The sequence below is a fragment of the Conger conger genome, chromosome 18, assembly GCF_963514075.1.
Source record: "Conger conger chromosome 18, fConCon1.1, whole genome shotgun sequence".
In the NCBI taxonomy this organism is placed as follows: Eukaryota; Metazoa; Chordata; class Actinopteri; order Anguilliformes; family Congridae; genus Conger; species Conger conger.
The window spans coordinates 26,473,117-26,492,690 of record NC_083777.1 but is presented as its reverse complement, the minus strand read 5'-3'; the positions used below and the strand labels follow the sequence as shown (position 1 = coordinate 26,492,690).

General features: G+C 47.2%; 1 protein-coding gene across 1 annotated transcript in view; it reads right to left on the bottom strand.

The window, feature by feature from the left end:
* rhoq (ras homolog family member Q) overlaps positions 1–14,956 on the bottom strand; it is a 28,703-nt gene extending 13,747 nt beyond the window's left edge. Inside the window, exons 1-2 of the mRNA XM_061227559.1 lie at positions 14,653–14,956; positions 13,069–13,127 (exon numbers count right to left, since the gene is read on the bottom strand). Of these exons, the coding sequence (XP_061083543.1) occupies positions 13,069–13,127; positions 14,653–14,794 (201 nt within the window). The 5' untranslated portion in view covers positions 14,795–14,956. The remainder of the gene's footprint in view (positions 1–13,068; positions 13,128–14,652) is intronic.
* Between the last annotated feature and the right edge of the window lie 4,618 nt (positions 14,957–19,574).

The following is a 19,574-nucleotide window of genomic DNA, read 5'->3' as shown; positions in this document are numbered from 1 at the left end:
ACAGCCAGCTCTCCAACACTGTATAACAGTCTAACAGCCAGCTCTCCAACACTGTATAACAGTCTAACAGCCAGCTACCCAACACTGTATAACAGCCAGCTCCCCAACACTGCCTAACAGTGTAACAGCCAGCTACCCAACACTGTCTAACAGCCAGCTCCCCAACACTGTCTAATAGTGTAACAGCCAGCTACCTAACACTGTATAACAGTGTAACAGCCAGCTACCCAACACTGTCTAACAGCCAGCTACCCAACACTGTCTAACAGCCAGCTACCCAACACTGTCTAACAGCCAGCTGCCCAACACTGTCTAACAGCCAGCTGCCCAACACTGTCTAACAGCCAGCTGCCCCACACTGTCTAACAGCCAGCTGCCCCACACTGTCTAACAGTGTAACAGCCAGCTACCCAACACTGTCTACCAGTCTAACAGCCAGCTCTCTTCGTTCGCAGCCGAGCGGTAAATAGGTCATATTACCGCTCAACGTCTCTCTCCTGTCAGCTCCCATCCCTTATGTAAGAGAGGAACGGGGCAGAGATATCAGTGTGGATATAAGTGTGGAACAGAGACACAGTGAGAGAGTGAGAGAGCGAGAGCGAGAGAGAGAGAGAGAGAGATGCTCCTGTTCCAAAAAAAACAAATAATTCATGACTCTGTTTCTGCATATATAATCTGATTCTAATACAGAGGCAGAGCAGATGCAAACTCCACGTCCCGATGTAGCTCGTTAGTCGTGATGTATTGTGAAATGATCACAGACTTCACTAGTTTCTTTTTCTTTTTCCCCAAACAGAGTTTTCCGTGTCTGAGGCTCTGCTGGGCTGCGAGTGTTTATTTAATCAGCAATAGGTCGGCTCTGTGAAGAACAAGTTTCATTACAGCGCAAGGCCTTCGCTCTCCTGGCAAAACCATGGCACACCCTGGGTCTAATGGGGCGACATGGCTCAGGCAGTAAGAGCAGTCCAAATGCTCCTGACGAGCTGGTCGGCGCCTTGCATGGCAGCCAATCGCCGTTGGTATGCGAGTGTGTGTATGAATGGGTGAATGAGAAGCATCAACTGTACAGCGCTTTGGATAAAGGCGCTATATAAATGCCAACCATTTACCATTCAATCCAGCACACAGTCATCTCATGACACGTCTGAAAGTCTTCCATATGTGTATATGATATTAATCTTCTACATTTACAACCACCTAATCTGCTGAGAACAGGTCTGTGAGACTGGGGCTCACTCCCATAACCTTCTGGTGCGTTGGTGGATACCGAGAGCAGGCAGACCAGTCGGTGCCATTCCCAAATTTCTCCACATAATATAAAGGGGGATTGAACCAACAGCCTCATGGCATGCAAGTGTACATGCATGCAGGACTTCTGAATTTGTATTTGTCTCGGTACTGTAGTTCCTGAAGACTTGGCCTATCCACCTTGTGTACTAGACTTATGTTCATGGCTTTACAACCGATCATATGTGAATTGTACCTTAACCGACCTGTTCCGTTGTTTGTTCTTTGACCTTGATATTTACGGTTTTTGATAAAAACGTCTGCTAAATAAAATGTAATCTAATGTAAAGGATCCACAGCCACTCTCCCAAGCTCCATTGTGTGACGCAAACCAGAACTGAAACAAAAACCTTCTGGCTCTAACACCAAACACCTAACTGCCGTACCCCTTAGCACACATGCCCCATTCTGTGCATCTGGATGGGGGATCTGTGTCTCGCTATCGAGGGAAATTCCCGCGGACTGCTAATGCAGCCGGTGTAAGTCACACCCACTGCCTGCAGTGCTGAGGGGATACATTTACAGTACGCCACGCTCACGGCAAGAGACACTACTCACACACCACAGCTGCTACAGAGTTATATCACACACACACACACACACACACACACACACTCACACGTCTTACACATCCACCGCACTCTTCGTTTCATGTGACTCATCTGTCGTTCGGCAGATGTGCATTCTATTGCATGTGATACTATCCTGATGGTGGTGTGGTCATCCACCATATCATGTGGGTGATTCTCCTATATTCAGTAAAGCACGCTGATGATGTAGCCCCTTGCATTTTCACTCTTTAACCTAATCTCTCTTTCAGGTGGCTCGCTGCAGGGTGATTCCAGCAAAGGCACCATTCACCCAAAAACAAAGTTGTAAAAAAAGTGTTTGGTTTTTCAGAACGGTCTGAACTTTGCTGTAAACCAATGAGGATTAAGAAACTAGCCTGGCCAACCTCAGGTGGCTAGTCCAGTTGAAGCACTAGGTGGAAAAGTAGAGGAGGCGGTACATTAGACCTGCAGGGCTTATTCAGTTCGTGGTGCTGAATCTACAGATGGTTCATAAACCATTTCAGTGTCACCCCCTCTACTGTTGCAGCCTGGAAGTCAGGGTGCTACGTGTAGCACCGTCCTGTCGAGCGGGGTGTGTGTTTGTTTGGGGGATGGTGGCATTCGAGGACGAGGAACGCTTAGATGAAGGGTGGAGAGCTCATCTGATATGCCCCCCCCTCCCCCCGTGTCATGTGATTCAGCAGTGGTTGGGCACTTCCTGCCCCAACAGTCTGAAACGCTCAAGTGTGAAAGCAGCAGAGGAGACGGACCTTGTGCAACACACCAGGCAGGATAAGGACAGCTACACCGACACAAAGGGAAATAGCCTAGGGCCCATATGAGTAACAGAATGTGTGTGCCTGCATGTGTGCATGCGTGTGTTCTTATCTTTATGTGTGTATATGCATTCCTGTATGTGTGTGCATGTATGTGCATGTTTATGTGCATGTGTGTGTATTTGTGTGGGTCTGTGTGCGCATGCGTGTTTGTGCAAGTGTTTGTGCAAATGTGTATGCATGTGTGTGTGTGTGAGCATGTGTGTGTGCGCATGCGTAAAAATGTATTGGCCCTCACACTTGTAGCTACAGGCTTGTGAGGACATTCAATCACAACCATCTGCCTTGCTACCCTGGAAACTCAAAATAGACCTCCTCTCCAATGCACTCCTTCAGGGACTCAACACAGCAGCGAGCCAGAGGAGATGGATGGAACTTGAGCAGAGACTGAGTGAGAGAGAGAGAGAGAGAGTGAGAGAGAGAGTGAGAAAGAGACAGAGCAGGGGATGAACTGAAGTACGTGAAGGCAAGACAGGGCAAGAGTCAAATGTTAAGTTATGCATTTAAGTGTTTCAGCAACATGATTTTTCCAAATGGAGCTTGTTTGAATTTGGATTTGAATGTGTGACAGACAGTGAGTCAGGGAGCAATAAAGTATATACGAGGGGGGGGGGGGGGGGCATGCTACAAGGCAGGACCACTGCTTTACTTCAGCTGAGAGAGTAAAGCCCCACTGTACGAATGGAAATGAGCCCTGTACTGAAGTCTGACTGGCGGGGCCACGAAGGGAAAGCCAATGACCTGACGTTTCATAGGCAGGTTAATTACATGCTGCTGCCCCCTTACAGTATTCCTGGCCAATCATAAAGCTGCCTCAGAGCCCTCAGCCAATCCCAAAGTTGCTACATGCACCGGTCTTCCTGTCTTCTGCAGTGTAGTTCAATGGCCTGCACTCCTGTTCAAACCCCAATGCCCAGAACCCCCCACACCCCCAAACAAGGCACTACACATTCAACAGTTCACAATCACAGTTGTCTCGTGCAGATCTAAAAGGATTACAGTGTTGCTCCAATCATTTAAAACGGGGTTGGGAGCATTAATAACCCCTGGGCACACAACCAAACACTCATAATAAACCTGCCAGTATCATAGGAACAGACTGTTTGTATTTTCACATTTAATGACGGTGCTTTAATATAAATACGTATTTAGACAGATGAAAAATGGCTGGTGAGCTGTAATCTAATTACCGTGCCGTAAAACAATTTTTCAGGATAAACAAGCCATGCTGGCACACAAGGGCGGCGTGCGTAAACATCCACAGACGCGCGTAGCTCCATCATCGTTTGAGAGAGAGAATACGCTCACCTCCTTCCCTCCCACACAGTTATTAAGAGCCAGACGCCATGCCAGGCTGGCACGGTGACAGCCACCTACGACACACAGACAGGATTCCCCACGGCGGGCGAGCACAGAGGGCTGGGACTGTCCTCTCCTGCAGGCTCACAGGCCCTCACTCCTGACACATCCTGCCCCTCCTCTCCTGCAGGCGCACAGGCCCTCACTCCTGACACATCCTGCCCCTCCTCTCCTGAAGGCTCACAGGCCCTCACTCCTGACACATCCTGCCCCTCCTCTCCTGCAGGCTCACAGGCCCTCACTCCTGACACATCTTGCCCCTCCTCTCCTGAAGACTCACAGGCCCTCACTCCTGACACATCCTGCCCCTCCTCTCCTGCAGGCGCACAGGCCCTCACTCCTGACACATCCTGCCCCTGCTCTCCTGCAGGCTCACAGGCCCTCACTCCTGACACATCCTGCCCCTCCTCTCCTGCAGGCTCACAGGCCCTCACTCCTGACACATCCTGCCCCTCCTCTCCTGCAGGCTCACAGGCCCTCACTCCTGACACATCCTGCCCCTCCTCTCCTGCAGGCTCACAGGCCCTCACTCCTGACACATCCTGCCCCTCCTCTCCTGCAGGCTCACAGGCCCTCACTCCTGACACATCCTGCCCCTCCTCTCCTGCAGGCTCACAGGCCCTCACTCCTGACACATCCTGCCCCTCCTCTCTCCTGCAAGCTCACAGGCCCTCACTCCTGACACATCCTGCCCCTCCGGCAGCACCGGGGAGCTGACAACAGCCTGAGCTGCAAATCTAGTAATGAATAATAAACTGAAAAATAACAGCAAAAAAACCCAACCTGAACCTGCTGGCTGTTGCTCACCCCAACCTCTCCTCTCCCCTCCCCTTTTCTTCTCCTCTCCCATCCCCTTCTCTCCTCTCCTCCTCCTCCTCCTCTTGCCAACCCTCTCCTCCCCTCTCCTCTCCCCTCCCTTCTCCTCTCTCTTCTCTCCTCTCTCCCATCCCCTACTCTCCTCTCCTCCCCTCTCCTCTCTCCCATCCCCTACTCTCCTCTCCTCTCCCAAACCCCCTTCTTCTCCTCCCTGTAGATGAACGACCGGGAGAGAGAAGAAAGAGAGGAATGAGAAAGACGTCACAGGAGGAGAAAAGCTCCGGCCCCGGCCCCGAGGAAAACCGCACTTAACGCACGCTTCCCGTTTCCCCTTCCTCCGCCCGCGTCATTCCCAGGAAAAAAAAAAAGGAAAAGGCGAAAGACCCTGCAGCCTGGGAGAGGGGGATGAATGAATAAATAAACACGCCGCGCTCGGCTGTCGGCTCCAGACCGGGCCTGCCGTCACGCCTCATATCCCGGCCCGCCCGGGTCCAGAATGGCCCTTCTGTTCCAAACGCAGGTGAGGAACTGTTTTCTTCCCGCACCGATTCAGGAAGCCCAGTGAATAATTACTTTCTGAGCGCCGGGGTCAACGGTGGACCACCCCTCCAGGAGAGAGGAGGGGAGGGGAGGGGAGGGGATGTCTGAAGATGGTGTAAACCTAACAGTGGTAGGACAAACCCAGCACAGCTGTACCTGGGCGGTGAATCACACCTGGGACAGCCAGGTGAGCTGCCGTTGAGTCCTGACAAAGCCCTGGGATAAACAGGAGGCAGGAATAACAGCGGCACACACGAGGACACCAGGCTGAGCGGGAGCAGGAGAGGCAGGGAGCCCCAGCAGGCACATGCTCTCAGTCCGTGCGCATACGGGCCCTGTCCCCACGGGATACTGGCACGGGGAAGAAAACTATTTTAAAAAAGGTTAAACGCGAAAGCGAGGGCCATCAATCTCCGCCCAGACGTTTGGCGACCGACGTGCGCTCGACTGCACAGCCGTCAATCAAACGCCCAGTGACATCATCAGGCCGCCACCCCCTCGCGAACACAACGGCTCTCGTTGGCCACCTGTGAATTCAGCTCATGAATCTGCAGCCAGAGCCAATCGAATCACTGCATTCAAGTGATTTTAAGGGTTCATTATGTTGTAATACACTCCACATACCATAACGTGAGGCATGTTATTTTATTCCATGAAGCGTATCTTTGTATGGCAGCTAGACTTCCTGAAACTCAGTACGCCAAGTTCATCAGCTCCTGAGGGAGCTGATGATATACCATATATACCTCATATAAGGTCACCACACAGAATACGGCGTTCCGAGACAGGAAGCTCATTTCACAACAGAGACAGACCAGATCCCACCCCCCCACCCCCCCCACTCTAAAGGTCGCCTAGATTTGGTTTCCATCCACTCAATGGCACAAATAGTAACAACATTATTAATACTACATTACATTACATTATTGGCATTTGGCAGACGCTCTTATCCAGAGCGACGTACAGTTGATTAGAGTAAGCAGGAGACAATCCTCCCCTGGAGCAATGCAGGGTTAAGGGCCTTGCTCAGGGGCCCAACGGCTGTGCGGATTTTATTGTGGCTACAACGGGATTAGAACCACCAACCTTGCGTGTCCCAGTTATTTACCTTAACCACTACGCTACAGTAATACTACTGGATATTTAAAGACATTTCATAATTCAGAGCAATTTACAGAGAAGGGGGGGGGGGAGAAGAACACCTTATCCACCGACAGTGTCCATCATCACCCGCCTGGGTCAGAGACAAGGCGGCCATTTTGAAGCAGAACGCTCACTCGACAATCAGCTCAGGTGGAGGAGGAGGGTGGTGTAGGAGGGCACTACGCCGTTTAGACTCCCAGAGTCTGATTTTCTGGAGACAGGCATGTGACGCTGAAGCTCATTTGTATGCCTTTGGCTATGAAACACTGGGGTGTGATTTCTGGCTCACACCAGACCCTTTTTCCATCACATTAGCTCAGTCCTGTGTGGTGTTTAATAAGAGCGAGCCGCTGTGATATAAATCGACACATTCACAGAGCTGTGATGTGATCCACAGGCATTTACACACGCAAACACACACACACACACACACACACAGCATCACACACATTAATTCAGTTTTAATCAGCACCGTTGAGGGAACTAGACAATGTAGTGCAGCCGACTGATTCAGAAATGCATCAATATGTTGGCAACCAACGCCAATGAGAGAAAGAGAGAGGGAGAGAGGAAGAGAGAAGAAAAAGGAGGACGAGAGGGAGAGAAGGGAGAGTGACGGGGGGGTGAAAGAGAGAGACAGAGACCAACAGTGAGTAAGATACAGAGAGAGAGAGAGAGAGACACAGAGAGACAGAGAGACAGAGTGACAGAGAGACAGAGAGAGACAGAGACCAACAATGAGTAAGATACAGAGAGACAGAGAGAGAGACACAGAGAGACACAGAGACAGAGTGACAGAGAGACAGAGAGAGACAGAGAGAGACAGAGACCAACAATGAGTAAGATACAGAGAGACAGAGAGAGACACACAGAGAGACAGAGAGACACAGAGAGACAGAGAGACACAGAGAGACAGAGAGACACAGAGAGAGACAGAGAGACACAGAGAGACAGAGAGACAGAGAGAGAGACACAGAGAGACAGAGAGAGAGACAGAGAGAGACAGAGACAGATGTGCTTGTATGTCATGACATGTTGTGTCATTCATTGTAGTTTATGTACATAGCAATGTCTTTTTTATACATACATAAAGCTTTGGCAACGTATATGGAAATATGTCATGCCAATAAAGCATCCTTGAATTGAATTGAGAAAACAGAGAGAAAAGGGAGAGACAGAGAGAAGAGAGAAGAAAGAGAGAAGAAAGACAGACAGAGAGAGAGAGAGACAGAGAGAGAGAGAGAGAGAGAGAGAGAGAGAGAGAGAGACAGAGGGAGAGAGAGGGAGAGGCAGCAGCCACGCCAGCACAGTACATGTGTTCTCCAGGCTTTGTCTGCAGACCCTGTTCTGCCGGGAGGGAACCCGGGGAGGGGAACGTGGTAATGTAGGCCCGGCTCTGTACTCCTCTCGCTCAGGCACACCCCGTTTGGCTGCAGAAACAGGGAGAGCCTCCCCTTCTGCAACATCTCCCAAAAAAATTTTAATAGCAAGGCATTCTGGGATCTCTCCTCAGCCGTGGATGAGCTATACTGCAGCCTCAGGGCAGACCCAAATTTAAATATTAAAAAGGGCATTGGAGCCCATTAACCGTATTTAAAACTCATCCACTGAAGTGAGACAGTACGAGAACAGTGCTGGCACGCGACTCACACTGTCTGAGGAGACTGAGAAGTCTTGTAGCTTCATTTTTTAACATCTTAGCTCATAATTTTTCTTTGTCTCCCAATCTGGACGGCCCAGCCATCACAATAGGCCGGTCCAATCACTACAACACTGTCTGACAATTTGGCGAGAGAACAGACTAGCTATTTGGGACGGAGCAGACTGCGTACTGCAAACTGCTTGCTGCTAGCCACTGCCGCTGTTCATTCTACTCTGACCAACTGAGCTGGGAATTACTGCAGCAGAGGACTGTGGGTATTTTGCAGAATTATGCAGTTACAAAAGACACCCTGCAGGTGGCGCACCTACCGGAGTCGCTCTTGTGTGATGAGGATGGGGAACTGACACTAAGAACTGATGTCTTTGGGGTTTTTCCACAGACATTTGGAGATGGCAGAAAGCAATGAAGCCTCACTTTACAGCCTATATGGGGGGGGAGCAGAGGAGGGGGGATAATGGCCGTCAATTAAGTGCTGAAGACAAATAATAGAGGAGCTCTACTAGGGATTTCCAATTCCATAATCACTGAAGCCAGCAACTGCTTGCAGTGAAATTCTCTCATTGGCAATGTTTCGCCTAACACTTTGCATCTCTACACCATGAACAGGACCCCTGCGGGCAGCCTAAAGCCTAGTTTGCTAAGCTGCTTGACTGGGACCTGGAAGGTTGGTGGTTCAAACCCCAGTGCAGCCACAACAAGACCAGCGCAGCTGTTGGGCCTTTGAGCAAGGCCCTTAAGCCCACCTTTTTTCCAGGGGGATTGTCTCCTGCTTAGTCTAATCAACTCTAAGTCGCTTTGGATAAAAGCGTCAGCTAAATAGCGTCAGCTCAAACGCATCTGCACACGCACTCGCATGCAGCTTCTTCTATTTGTTCAGAAGCTGCTTGCTTTAAAGTTCTGGCCAAACTTCAAATTGTAATGCACATTTTTTATTTTTTTTTTATCTTTGCATGCCGTCCGCGGTCGTTACCCCCACACCGACCATATTCAGAAGAAAGAAAAAGACACAGAGGCCTTGCTTCCAAACGTTCAGTTATCTTTAATTCATCTGAGATAGTGGGCACTACTCACTTCCTTTTAACACAAACAATGTCAGTAAAAATATGTGCTTGTTTTGCTGAAGTCGCACCAGATTCAGAACACTTGTGACATACACGGCCACAAATGACCGCGAGTGATGTAGGTCGGTTAAAAAACGAGGGGCAAATGATCGAACGGTGGTTAACCAAGGCCAGACTATCTGGCTTCCGCTGTCAGTCAGCGTCGTCTCCACTCCTTAACGATGGCATCCTCTACCCAACTCGCAGAAGAGAGCGCGGTCTTCCTGCTAGAATATACTGATGACATACCGCATTCTCCCATTATAATGCTTTCTAAATATTTCACACATTGAAATGGTCAACTTGCCAAATTCATATCATTTACTTTCAATGATTAATGGTGGGACGGGGAGGAATGTACCAGCCAACAAAGGTGAAGTTGCATAATGACATAATTTAACTGAACTTTATATATCGCAAGGACCTCAGAGCTCAGCGAATAACTGCCGTTACGGCTCTCCCGCACCATTTCAAAAAATAACGGTTCAGTGCGATACCAGCCACCCATACCCCCATAGTGCGTCCAACTAAGGAAGAACCATGGGATGTCGAAACATGCTACTTCAGTGAGCTACCGTGGTTTCCACACCAGTAGGAGGACAATGGGGGCTCATGGGTGTTGCCATCATGTGTCATCAATGACTCACTGATCCTGAGGACAACAGTGCTCTGCAGAGGATGACACAAGTCCTTTAATCAGCTTGCAAGAAAATGTTTTTAAATGGTAAATGGTTGGCATTTATATAGCGCCTTTATCCAAAGCGCTGTACAATTGATGCTTCTCATTCACCCATTCATACACACACTCACACACCAACGGCGATTGGCTGCCATGCAAGGCACCGACCAGCTCCTCAGAAGCATTTGGGGGTTAGGTGTCTTGCTCAGGGACACTTCGACACAGCCCGGGCGGGGGATCGAACCGGCAACCCTCCGACTGCCAGACGACTGCTCTAACTGCCTGAGCCATGTTGCCTTTCTGAAGGCGGTTCTGACGGAGTCCCTTCCTGACCTCGGAGCGCTGTCGTTACCCATAATTCCCGCGTCTCGCTCTGCCAACACCTCGGGAATCTCAGCTGCACGGGTGTTACGAGCGTTACAAGCCTCCCGCACACAAATTAACCGCTTTTCGAAATCAACTGCGCTTCAATCTCTTTGGGTTAGAGATGGAAGAGTGAGCCATTGCATCAACCAATCGTATTGCATTGATTTAGAGGCAGGAATATTTTGATTGGTTAAAACCCACAGACAACTAACGGTTGCTCTACCCCAGGGATGGGCAAGGTGGGCCGTATCTCCTTCAGGATTTCAGACCAACTTCTGCTCTTAATGGTTTAATTAGCCCAATCAGTTACGTGGCCTGCCATTTATAGCCACATTCTGTGATATAAACAGCAGCTGATGAATGTTCTTGCAGCAAAATCTTGTATATACACCAGCCCTCCAGGTCTGGAGCTGCCCATCCCTGCTCTAATCAGTTTGGGGCTGATGAAGCTTCATTTACCCCATCACTACCTCTGGGGAATATCTGAACAGAATAATGACATAGGTCTGGTCTTTGTCCACCCCCCGTACAAGCAACCCTCATAATTCAACAACGTTTACAGGGCCAAACATCCACAATGTCGTTTCAGATGTCAAATCTAGATGGAAATGTGTTGACAATGAATGTATGGAGACCTTGGCGTTTGTCATGGATATCATGGATATCAAACAGTATGGCTTCCATGCTTTTTGGTAGATACAGTGCAACGGGGCAAAAGACACACTGGTGACGTAGGGTAGGGGGAGAGAGTCGTTTTGAACGCAAGCAGGTACTACAACACACGGGCAATTAAATTACGTTTCAGTGGCAGGTCATACCGTAGCCTTGTTGTGAAATCCTCCCCCCCCCCCCACTAAACTGGGCATTTAAAAACAAGCTCATAATTCACCAAGTGCCCGCTCTGTTACAGCCCTGAATCCTGCCTTCAAAAAGCTGTGTGCACCCTTGACTCTTCCGGCATTTAGACAAAGATATGATTCTGAGAATGACATTATACATTTCCCTTCTAAACTCCACGACTGTCGCGCTACATGTTGCAAGCCTTCCCATTTCCTGTCCTTGGTCTGTACTCCAGAGAGAGAGAGAGAAAAAGAGAAGGAGAGTGAGAGAGAGAGAGGGAGAGGGAGAGGGAAAGAGAGAGAGGGAGAGAGAGAGGGAGATTTTTTTTAATCAAACCCAGTCCCCACATTTTCTTAACTGCATGACCTCACTCTTTCTCTTCCTCTTTCTCTCCTCTCGCCGTCTCCCTCTTTCTTTTTCCATCTCCTTCTCCTTCCGTCACAAACTCCAAGGAGATGGGAGATCATCTTTGATCAATCGCTGGAAGGTTCCCTCTCCCCCTAGCCTTGTATAGTTATAATGGTTACCAGCTGCCTAATTCAGCGTGCAGAGGGAGTTGGGGGGGAGGGGGTGGTCGAAAGCGTTGCTTTGAACTTCCTTTTCATTTCATTTCACGAGCCATAACTCTGTTCTCTTCAGCCTCAGAGCCCATGACCAGCATCTGAGAAACTTCCCCATTTCTCAAACTCTGAACCAGCTGAACACGCAGTCAAAAATCCTCACAGTTACTACTGCCCTTAGCCTTCGCTCAAACGGCGAATAATCAAAGCCACGAAGCACCTGACAGGTTGGATCGCAGATCTGACATTAATCTATTTAACAGCAATACAACCCTTTTATTCTGTGTCAACGCTGCAGCGAGATTTCCTTTTCTAGAGCTGATGACATTCTCATTTGTGTGACACAGTTTTACCGCTGGAAAGAACACAAACGGCGGTAATATGAAATGACACAATACATTAGATGTGTGCATATGAGGCTTTCGATGTCAATTTAAAGGGGGACCACAAGTCAGTCCATCCACCTCCTTCTCAGACAAGAAAGAGCATATCACATGCAGATGTGTGTGTGTGTGTGTGTGTGTGTGTGTGTGTGCATGCGTGCGTGTATGAATACATGTATGGTGCCTGGTTAACTACTCAACTGTGAGCTTAGTTTGGGGGGGGGGGAGAACAGTGAGGGATCCTCCATCTGTTATAACAGTAGGAAGGGTCAGAGCACCATAAAAACAAAAAAACTTGAGATTGGCCAAACAGTCTTTTCTGACTGGTCAGATAGTGAGCGAAGGAGAATATTCTCCATGAAAGCTTTTGAAGAAATACTTCACTACTTATCTGGCTCCCTGCGGAGATCGCTTGAGCGACACTAATTTTTTATTTATGTATTTATTTATGCATTATTCATCAGTGTGGAGTGGGGACTCCTGGTCTCTTTCCGTGTGTTTTTTCTCTGAGTGCCAGTGCGTTTTCCCCTTCAGAACACACTTTCCTGAGTTTAGCATGGGCTTAACTTCACACCGATACATCTGGCGGCGGAGAAAATATTAAAATTGTAAATAAGATAAAATGAATTTAAATCCTCCATGATTTGTTTCAGTATTAACCGAGCTGAGGGGAAAGAGAAGAAGCCCAGACTCTTTGGGAGAACAGCTCAGACACAAAAACCCTGACTGTCTGGAGCAGTCAGACAGCCAGCCATCAAAACCAAAAACACGAAATGACAATCTACTACACAGGAACCACCTGTTGCTTGTGATTTCATTAACCCCTTAAATTAAGGTGATATGCTAACTAAGTATTTAATTCATGCTTTGAGACTGGGTGGTCAAGGACAGGCTGACACAGGCCCAGGTGGAGCCCAGGACGAGCGAAATTGGACTGTACTCTACCTGCCCCGCCGTGTCATACAGTCCCAGCAGGTACTGCTTCCCTCCAACTGTGACACTCACTGCAGAGAGAGAGAGAGAGACAACGCTTACTTACTACAGAGAGAGAGAGAGAGAGAGAGAGAGAGAGAGAGAGAGAGAGAGAGAGAGAGAGACAACGCTTACTTACTACAGAGAGAGAGAGAGAGAGAGAGAGAGAGAGAGAGAGAGAGAGAGAGAGAGAACGCTTACTTACTACAGAGAGAGAGAGAGAGAGAGAGAGAGAGAGAGAGAGAGAGAGAGAACGCTTACTTACTACAGAGAGAGACAGAGAGAGAGAGAGAGAGAGAGAGAGAGAGAGAGAGACAACGCTTACTTACTACAGAGAGAGACAGAGAGAGAGAGAGAGAGAGAGAGAGAGAGCGAGAGAACGCTTACTTACTACAGAGAGAGACAGAGAGAGAGAGAGAGAGAGAGAGAGAGAGAGAGAGACAACGCTTACTACAGAGAGAGAGAGAGAGAGACAATGCTTACTTACTAGAGAGAGAGAGGGGGGGTAGAGGGGAGGGAGAGAGAGAGAGGTAGAGAGAGCGAGACAGAGAGAGAGAGAGACAGAGACACAGAAACACAGACTGAGAGAGACACAGAGACAGAGAGAGAGACAGAGAGACAGACACACAGAGAGAGAGAGAGAGAGAGAGAGAGAGAGAGAGAGAGAGAACGCTTACTTACTAGAGAGAGAGGGGGGGTAGAGGGGAGGGAGAGAGAGAGAGAAACAGAGAGAGAGACAGACACAGAAACACAGACAGAGAGACACAGCGACAGAGAGACAGAGACAGAGACAGAGAGAGAGAGAGAGAGAAAGATGGGAGAGAGAGAGGGAGAGAGAGAGAGAGAGACAGAGAGAGAGAGAGAGAGAGAGAGAGAGAGAGAGAGAGAGAGAAGCATGCAAGTGGTTTTAATTAGAAAAACAGATTCCAACAAGGAGGGAAAGGACACATTGAAAATGAATAAAGAAAAAGTTTCCTTTCAACGCATATACATTCAAACAATGTCAATTACTTTCTTAGTAATTACATTAACTGTGAATTATCACATAATAGCTAGACAATTATAAAGCATTACTTTTAAATAGGATATGGTTACAGCTTTACCATCGTGAATATGCACAATGTTAGTTCTTGTAGACGATGATGTACACAGGTTACAGATCAACCTCTATGGGTCAATTTTGATACTGATTAACATATGTTTATTATTATTATTTGTTGTTGTTGTAATAGTACTAGTAACCATAGTAGAAGTGGTAGTACTAGGCATAACACAGTTGCATAATAATTTGAAGTTCTTTGTGCAACAATACCTATAATCGGTATACATTCTTGTCATATAAAAGTCAATTAGTCTACCCATAGGCATGTTGTTTTCTATTACTGCTATAAATATACATTTCAGCTCTACCATAAAAGCATATCCCATGCCCACATCGCTCTATCAAGTTGAAATCATTCAGTACCTATGTTTTTTTTTTTTTTACATAAAAATTGGTTCATTTTGCGAATTCTCCAACTTGAAATATCGCAGAGCCGTGCGTCAAAACTGCCTTACCTGCGTAATGATCAAACACTGTAGGGACGTACTCCTCGGGGAAAGCGTCGTTGGCATAGCTCATTAACAGACAAGTTTTGCCTACAGCACCGTCGCCAACGACCACGCATTTCAGCATAATTGTGCCAGTTCCATTTGCCATGATTCGCACAAAATCAACATCTTCAGCCGCCCAGTTTTCCTCAGCAAAGCGGCGATCCCCAACGGGCGAGCATCACCAGCGCCCCTATCCGTCTGCGCTCCGCAGCAAAACAACTGAAAATGGCATTTCTCCTCCCTGGTTGCCAAATTTGGCAATGAAGGGTTTTCCTCCCACCCCCCCACCCCCCCGCTCAAACCAGCACACACACTCTGCACATGCCGCTGTTCTTCTGTGTGACCTAAACTAAAACTCTCCACGACCGCAGCATCGCCTGTCCCCCGCCAAGCCCAGTTTATCTGTCGTCGCCGTACACGCACGACACGCTACTTGTGCGTGTCCCTGCCTCGTTGTACTTCTTCCACTTTCGCCCCAGTCTCACTTCACTGTCACTGATGCCAACTCGAGCTGGCTTGCGACAGAGGTGGGGATAAGACTCCAAGTCAAGGGACTCTCTCAAAAGTGCTACGGTTTTATTACGTCGGTATAGCAAAATGGAAAACGTGTGTAGTGAATAAGCTTGAAGTTGGCTTTAAGACCGGAATAAAATTGGGAGAGCTGCACAACGTTGGTTAAAAGTTTTACACATACCCTACATTCAACTACCTCTTCATTTAGGCCCAGCTTCATTCTCAGAACCAAAATGAACAATCTCAGCAATTTGTAAAACTGAAGCATTGCTGTGGCAACCGCGTATCTGTGGCGTCCGTGTCCAAATACCATTTCGGACCTCTATGTTAGTGACCACATATGAGCCATCTCCTGAAGTTCCTCTCCCAGCTTGCCAATAGGTGACACTCACTCAGAAAACGTAGCTAGGTTGAGGCAGAGAAATAACTACCAGAGAAAAAAGAAAAAAAACACTTACACATCAGGGCCACTTAAACATACCAATCATTCAATACAGCTGGATTGATATTGACTGAAGACATTCTCATTTAGTACCTTGAGTAAAGTAAAACAGTAGACGCCCAACTGGGAACCACAAGAGCACCCTTCACCATTGCGCAAGTGTCACCCTGAGCACGAGGAGATAAGGTAATGTGTCTATAACATCAGCGTATACAACACAATGCTCAGTTCTGCTCAAACAAAGCAACTATGGATTTTATTAAATGAAGTAACCTCCAAAACTGACACGATCGGTAGATCACCGTGAATGTTGTAATACTTTAAGTCTATTGTGGGAAAAGGTGTCGCGGTTGTTTAACTGAATTCTGCCGAAGAGTCTGAAAAAGATTATTGATCGTAACTCAATCAGAAGGTGCCGGACTGTCTCAAATGACCCCATCCTCAGGAGGGGGCATAGAGTTTCAATACATTTTACACGTTCTTCAACATAGGGCCTAACTGATAAATACTCATATATTTATCACCATGGGAACATCAGACAAATAATGTAATGCTACCAGTAATTATCTGTAGTTTGCTTTGATAGAAAAATAAAAAATAAAAAAAACAATCCCATCAGTAAATATTGCTTATCTTCAGGGCGGTCAACCACAGTCCGTATACAGCAGCTACATGACCAGAAAAGTGTGCGGTTGCCAAGAACTTTGCTGACGGTCCCTAGCTGGCTGACAGCAGTCCAATCAGCTGGGAACAAGCAGAGCTCCCCCGTGCGAGTGGAATCGAGTCGGGATGCGCCGTGCTTCTTTAACGGTATCGCGTTTGACAGATGCTGCAGCAGTCACGTGACTAAACAATTACCTCATACTTTTCTCCCCATGCATTGTGTCGATACTGTCAGTCTGCAACGGGTGGCGTTACGGTTAGGCTACGGCACAGCATTGCAAAACGTCTCATTGCACGTAACGGGTGTATATGGGCTACCTAGGTGCGATTACTCTGTGGTTCTTTGTTTATGAAGCAGGCAATCAAAGCCTTTCAGAATGATGTAACCAGTTTTGAAGAGCGGTGTTAGGCTAATATCAGAGATTTGCATTATGTGCGAGTATCATGTTCGGCTTATTTTTCGACATATGACATTTAATATCAACTGTCTATTTTTGAAGCCCACCGACTTGGTTTCATTTAAAGGGAAAGTGTCTTGTAAGCGCCGGTTGTTTTCCTTTACTTGCATTTTGCAGGGTGTGTTTCTTGGGAGGTAATTTGATTTAGTATCGTGACACGATCCATATGAATTGAACATTGATATAAAATGAGCATGGCCTAAAATGTAAATGCCTGATTTATAAACATTAACAGTAAAATGAATAGCTTAATTCACCCAAGCAACTATGATTGAATTGCGGTTGTGATGCAACAGTCGAGCATTCGTTAAAAAGACAGACCAACCAAAGCATGAAAAAAAAGAAAACAGAACAAAAGACTCTTCACAGAAACAGGAATAAAGGAACAGATCAGACCGAGTCTGAACCTCAACGAATCCAGCCAATGAGGCAAAATAACAACTCCCCAGTGGGACGAAATCTCGGGAGGAACCCGCATATTGCGCACCCTACACTCACTTAATTTTGAAATTATTTTTATCGTAACAATGCCAGAGAAATGTCAATGCTTCTTCGGCGAGACTTAAAATAGAACTGTTGTACCAAACACAAAACGTGGCACGTCGATGTTTTTTTCCAGAAAGAATGAACACACCCACCCTGGCCTTTAAATTAAACTTCAATGTTCCTCCGAAGCATCCTATATTACCGGGATTCTTAACTTCCCACATTGTACATAGGCCCACTGTAGCCTGCATTAGATTTGTTTCGTTTAGATTAGACTTTATTGTCCACCTTCGCGGAAATGGGTGTTTGGTCTCACCCGGAGGACACGCAATCAAGACATAACACATAATTCAGGTCAATACACCTGTAGAATACAACACTGTACAATCATTCACAATCACTGAACAATCATTGGCCTTCATGATTTTGGATTTATTCTACAAAGAAACGGCAGGAAAGCGTGCAATTCATATCAACAGAATATGGGCAGGATCCGATAATTAAAAGGACTGCAATGCTACCAGTTATTTATTACTATTATTATTTATGTTATTCATAACAATGAATAATCAAGTTATTATTACTGCTGCATACACGATATGAAGTAGATTTGAAAAAAATGTTGCTTAATGAGAGGTGAGGACCTCAGGGGTTGTCAAGACCAATCTGCCCAGTGGTTGGGTCAACAGAGATTTCGTGCTGAATATTTGGGCTGGCAGTTTGAGACTGTTGTAGCAGTACGTTGCCTTTATCCATGATCTACCATCCTGCCAGTTTGAAAAAAAACAAAAACAAATTGAAGTGTGGCGTTTGGTATTGCTAATATGCCCCTGGATATCAACACATAGGCCTACCGTAAGTATACTGTATGTGTTGACATCCAAGGGCATTTTAGCTACACTATTATGTTACTCTTCATCACTCTCCATCATATTCATGGCCATGAAGGTCATACACTACCACAGATGTTCTTGAACATCTTCAACAGAAACATTTGAAAAAGAAATTTCGAGGCAAGACAACTGGTTAGACTGTTGTCCTCATCCGCCGGTTGGCTCAGAACACGGGACAGCCTCTGCTAAATATACGGCCTGTAATTTAGCCAAACCGGTCTCAGTGTCTAATTTAAGGGCTCGTCTTTGAGCTTTGTGATTTCCTGCACTATTTTCACTGCCTAAAGTCTATCCCCCCCGACAAACTGCGAGAGACTGATTGATGCGATTCAGGTTTTGGGTTAGAGAGCGAGCACTGAGCATTGAGCATGTGTTTCCAATATTTCCCCAGGGCTGGAGTCGGCCGAGGTTTACTCTTGGGCTCCCCCTAGTGGAGACAGCCATTCTACGCAGGGCGATGCAAGCGATGCCTTTCCCGATCTCGGCACCCGTTTTGTGCGGAGAGGCGGCGGATGTTGCCTTTTTGCCTTCAAGCGCGGAGTCACCCGGGGCCGGCACCGTGCCTCATCCGCTGGCTAATTCTGACGCGAGTAGCGTTTTCTGTAGCACTGCTGCGGGGAGGAGCCCGTCAGTTCTGCTTAAGCCTCAGATGTTGGGATTACCATAAAGGAAGTCATGTAAATGAGTACGGAGAAAATGCTGAGCCAGCCCTGACAAGGGAGTCTGGGAGCACAGGGGTGGGGGGGGGGGGGGTGGAGGCTGGGTGATGTGAAGGCGCTATATGACCAGGCTGGATTCACTCCTAGCAACACCTTGCTCTGTGAACATTATTATTACCCCTTATCTAGACAGGAAACTCCGACTGCACATGACATCTTCTTTCAAGAGGGACCTGACATATATACACTTAGTAAGCAAAACAAAATCACAAGACAAATTAAAAGGAAATGAAAAAAAAAAGCCTAGACAAATCATTATTAGCACGCTGAGAAGCTGGAGATTCAGAAACATTGTCACCCTCTTTGCATGCTGTACCCTAACAACTCCTGCACAGCTGAAATAATGTTTAGACACTTCATCATACTTTGTTGCATCCTTGTCCCAGAGCTAAAAAAAACAAAAACATTTGAATACTGAATGAAAGCTGTGTGTCAGCTGGTTACTTCCTTCACACTGTTGATGTTCCATTGTTTGCTCTCTCAATCCATTCCTGACCTTTTTCCATCAGTGGCTTAATTGACTTCCCAGGCAATAGATTTTCTTTTGAGATGCTCTCATTGAAGATGCATGTGCTCAAAATGTTGAATTGATTCAGATTCACCGATTAGCCTCGGCGCTTCAAGGGGAAGCTCCGGACAACTGTTTCTAATAACTGGGATGTTGCAAAAATTAAGAGCACTTTCATATAATCATTGCACACAGCTGGAATCT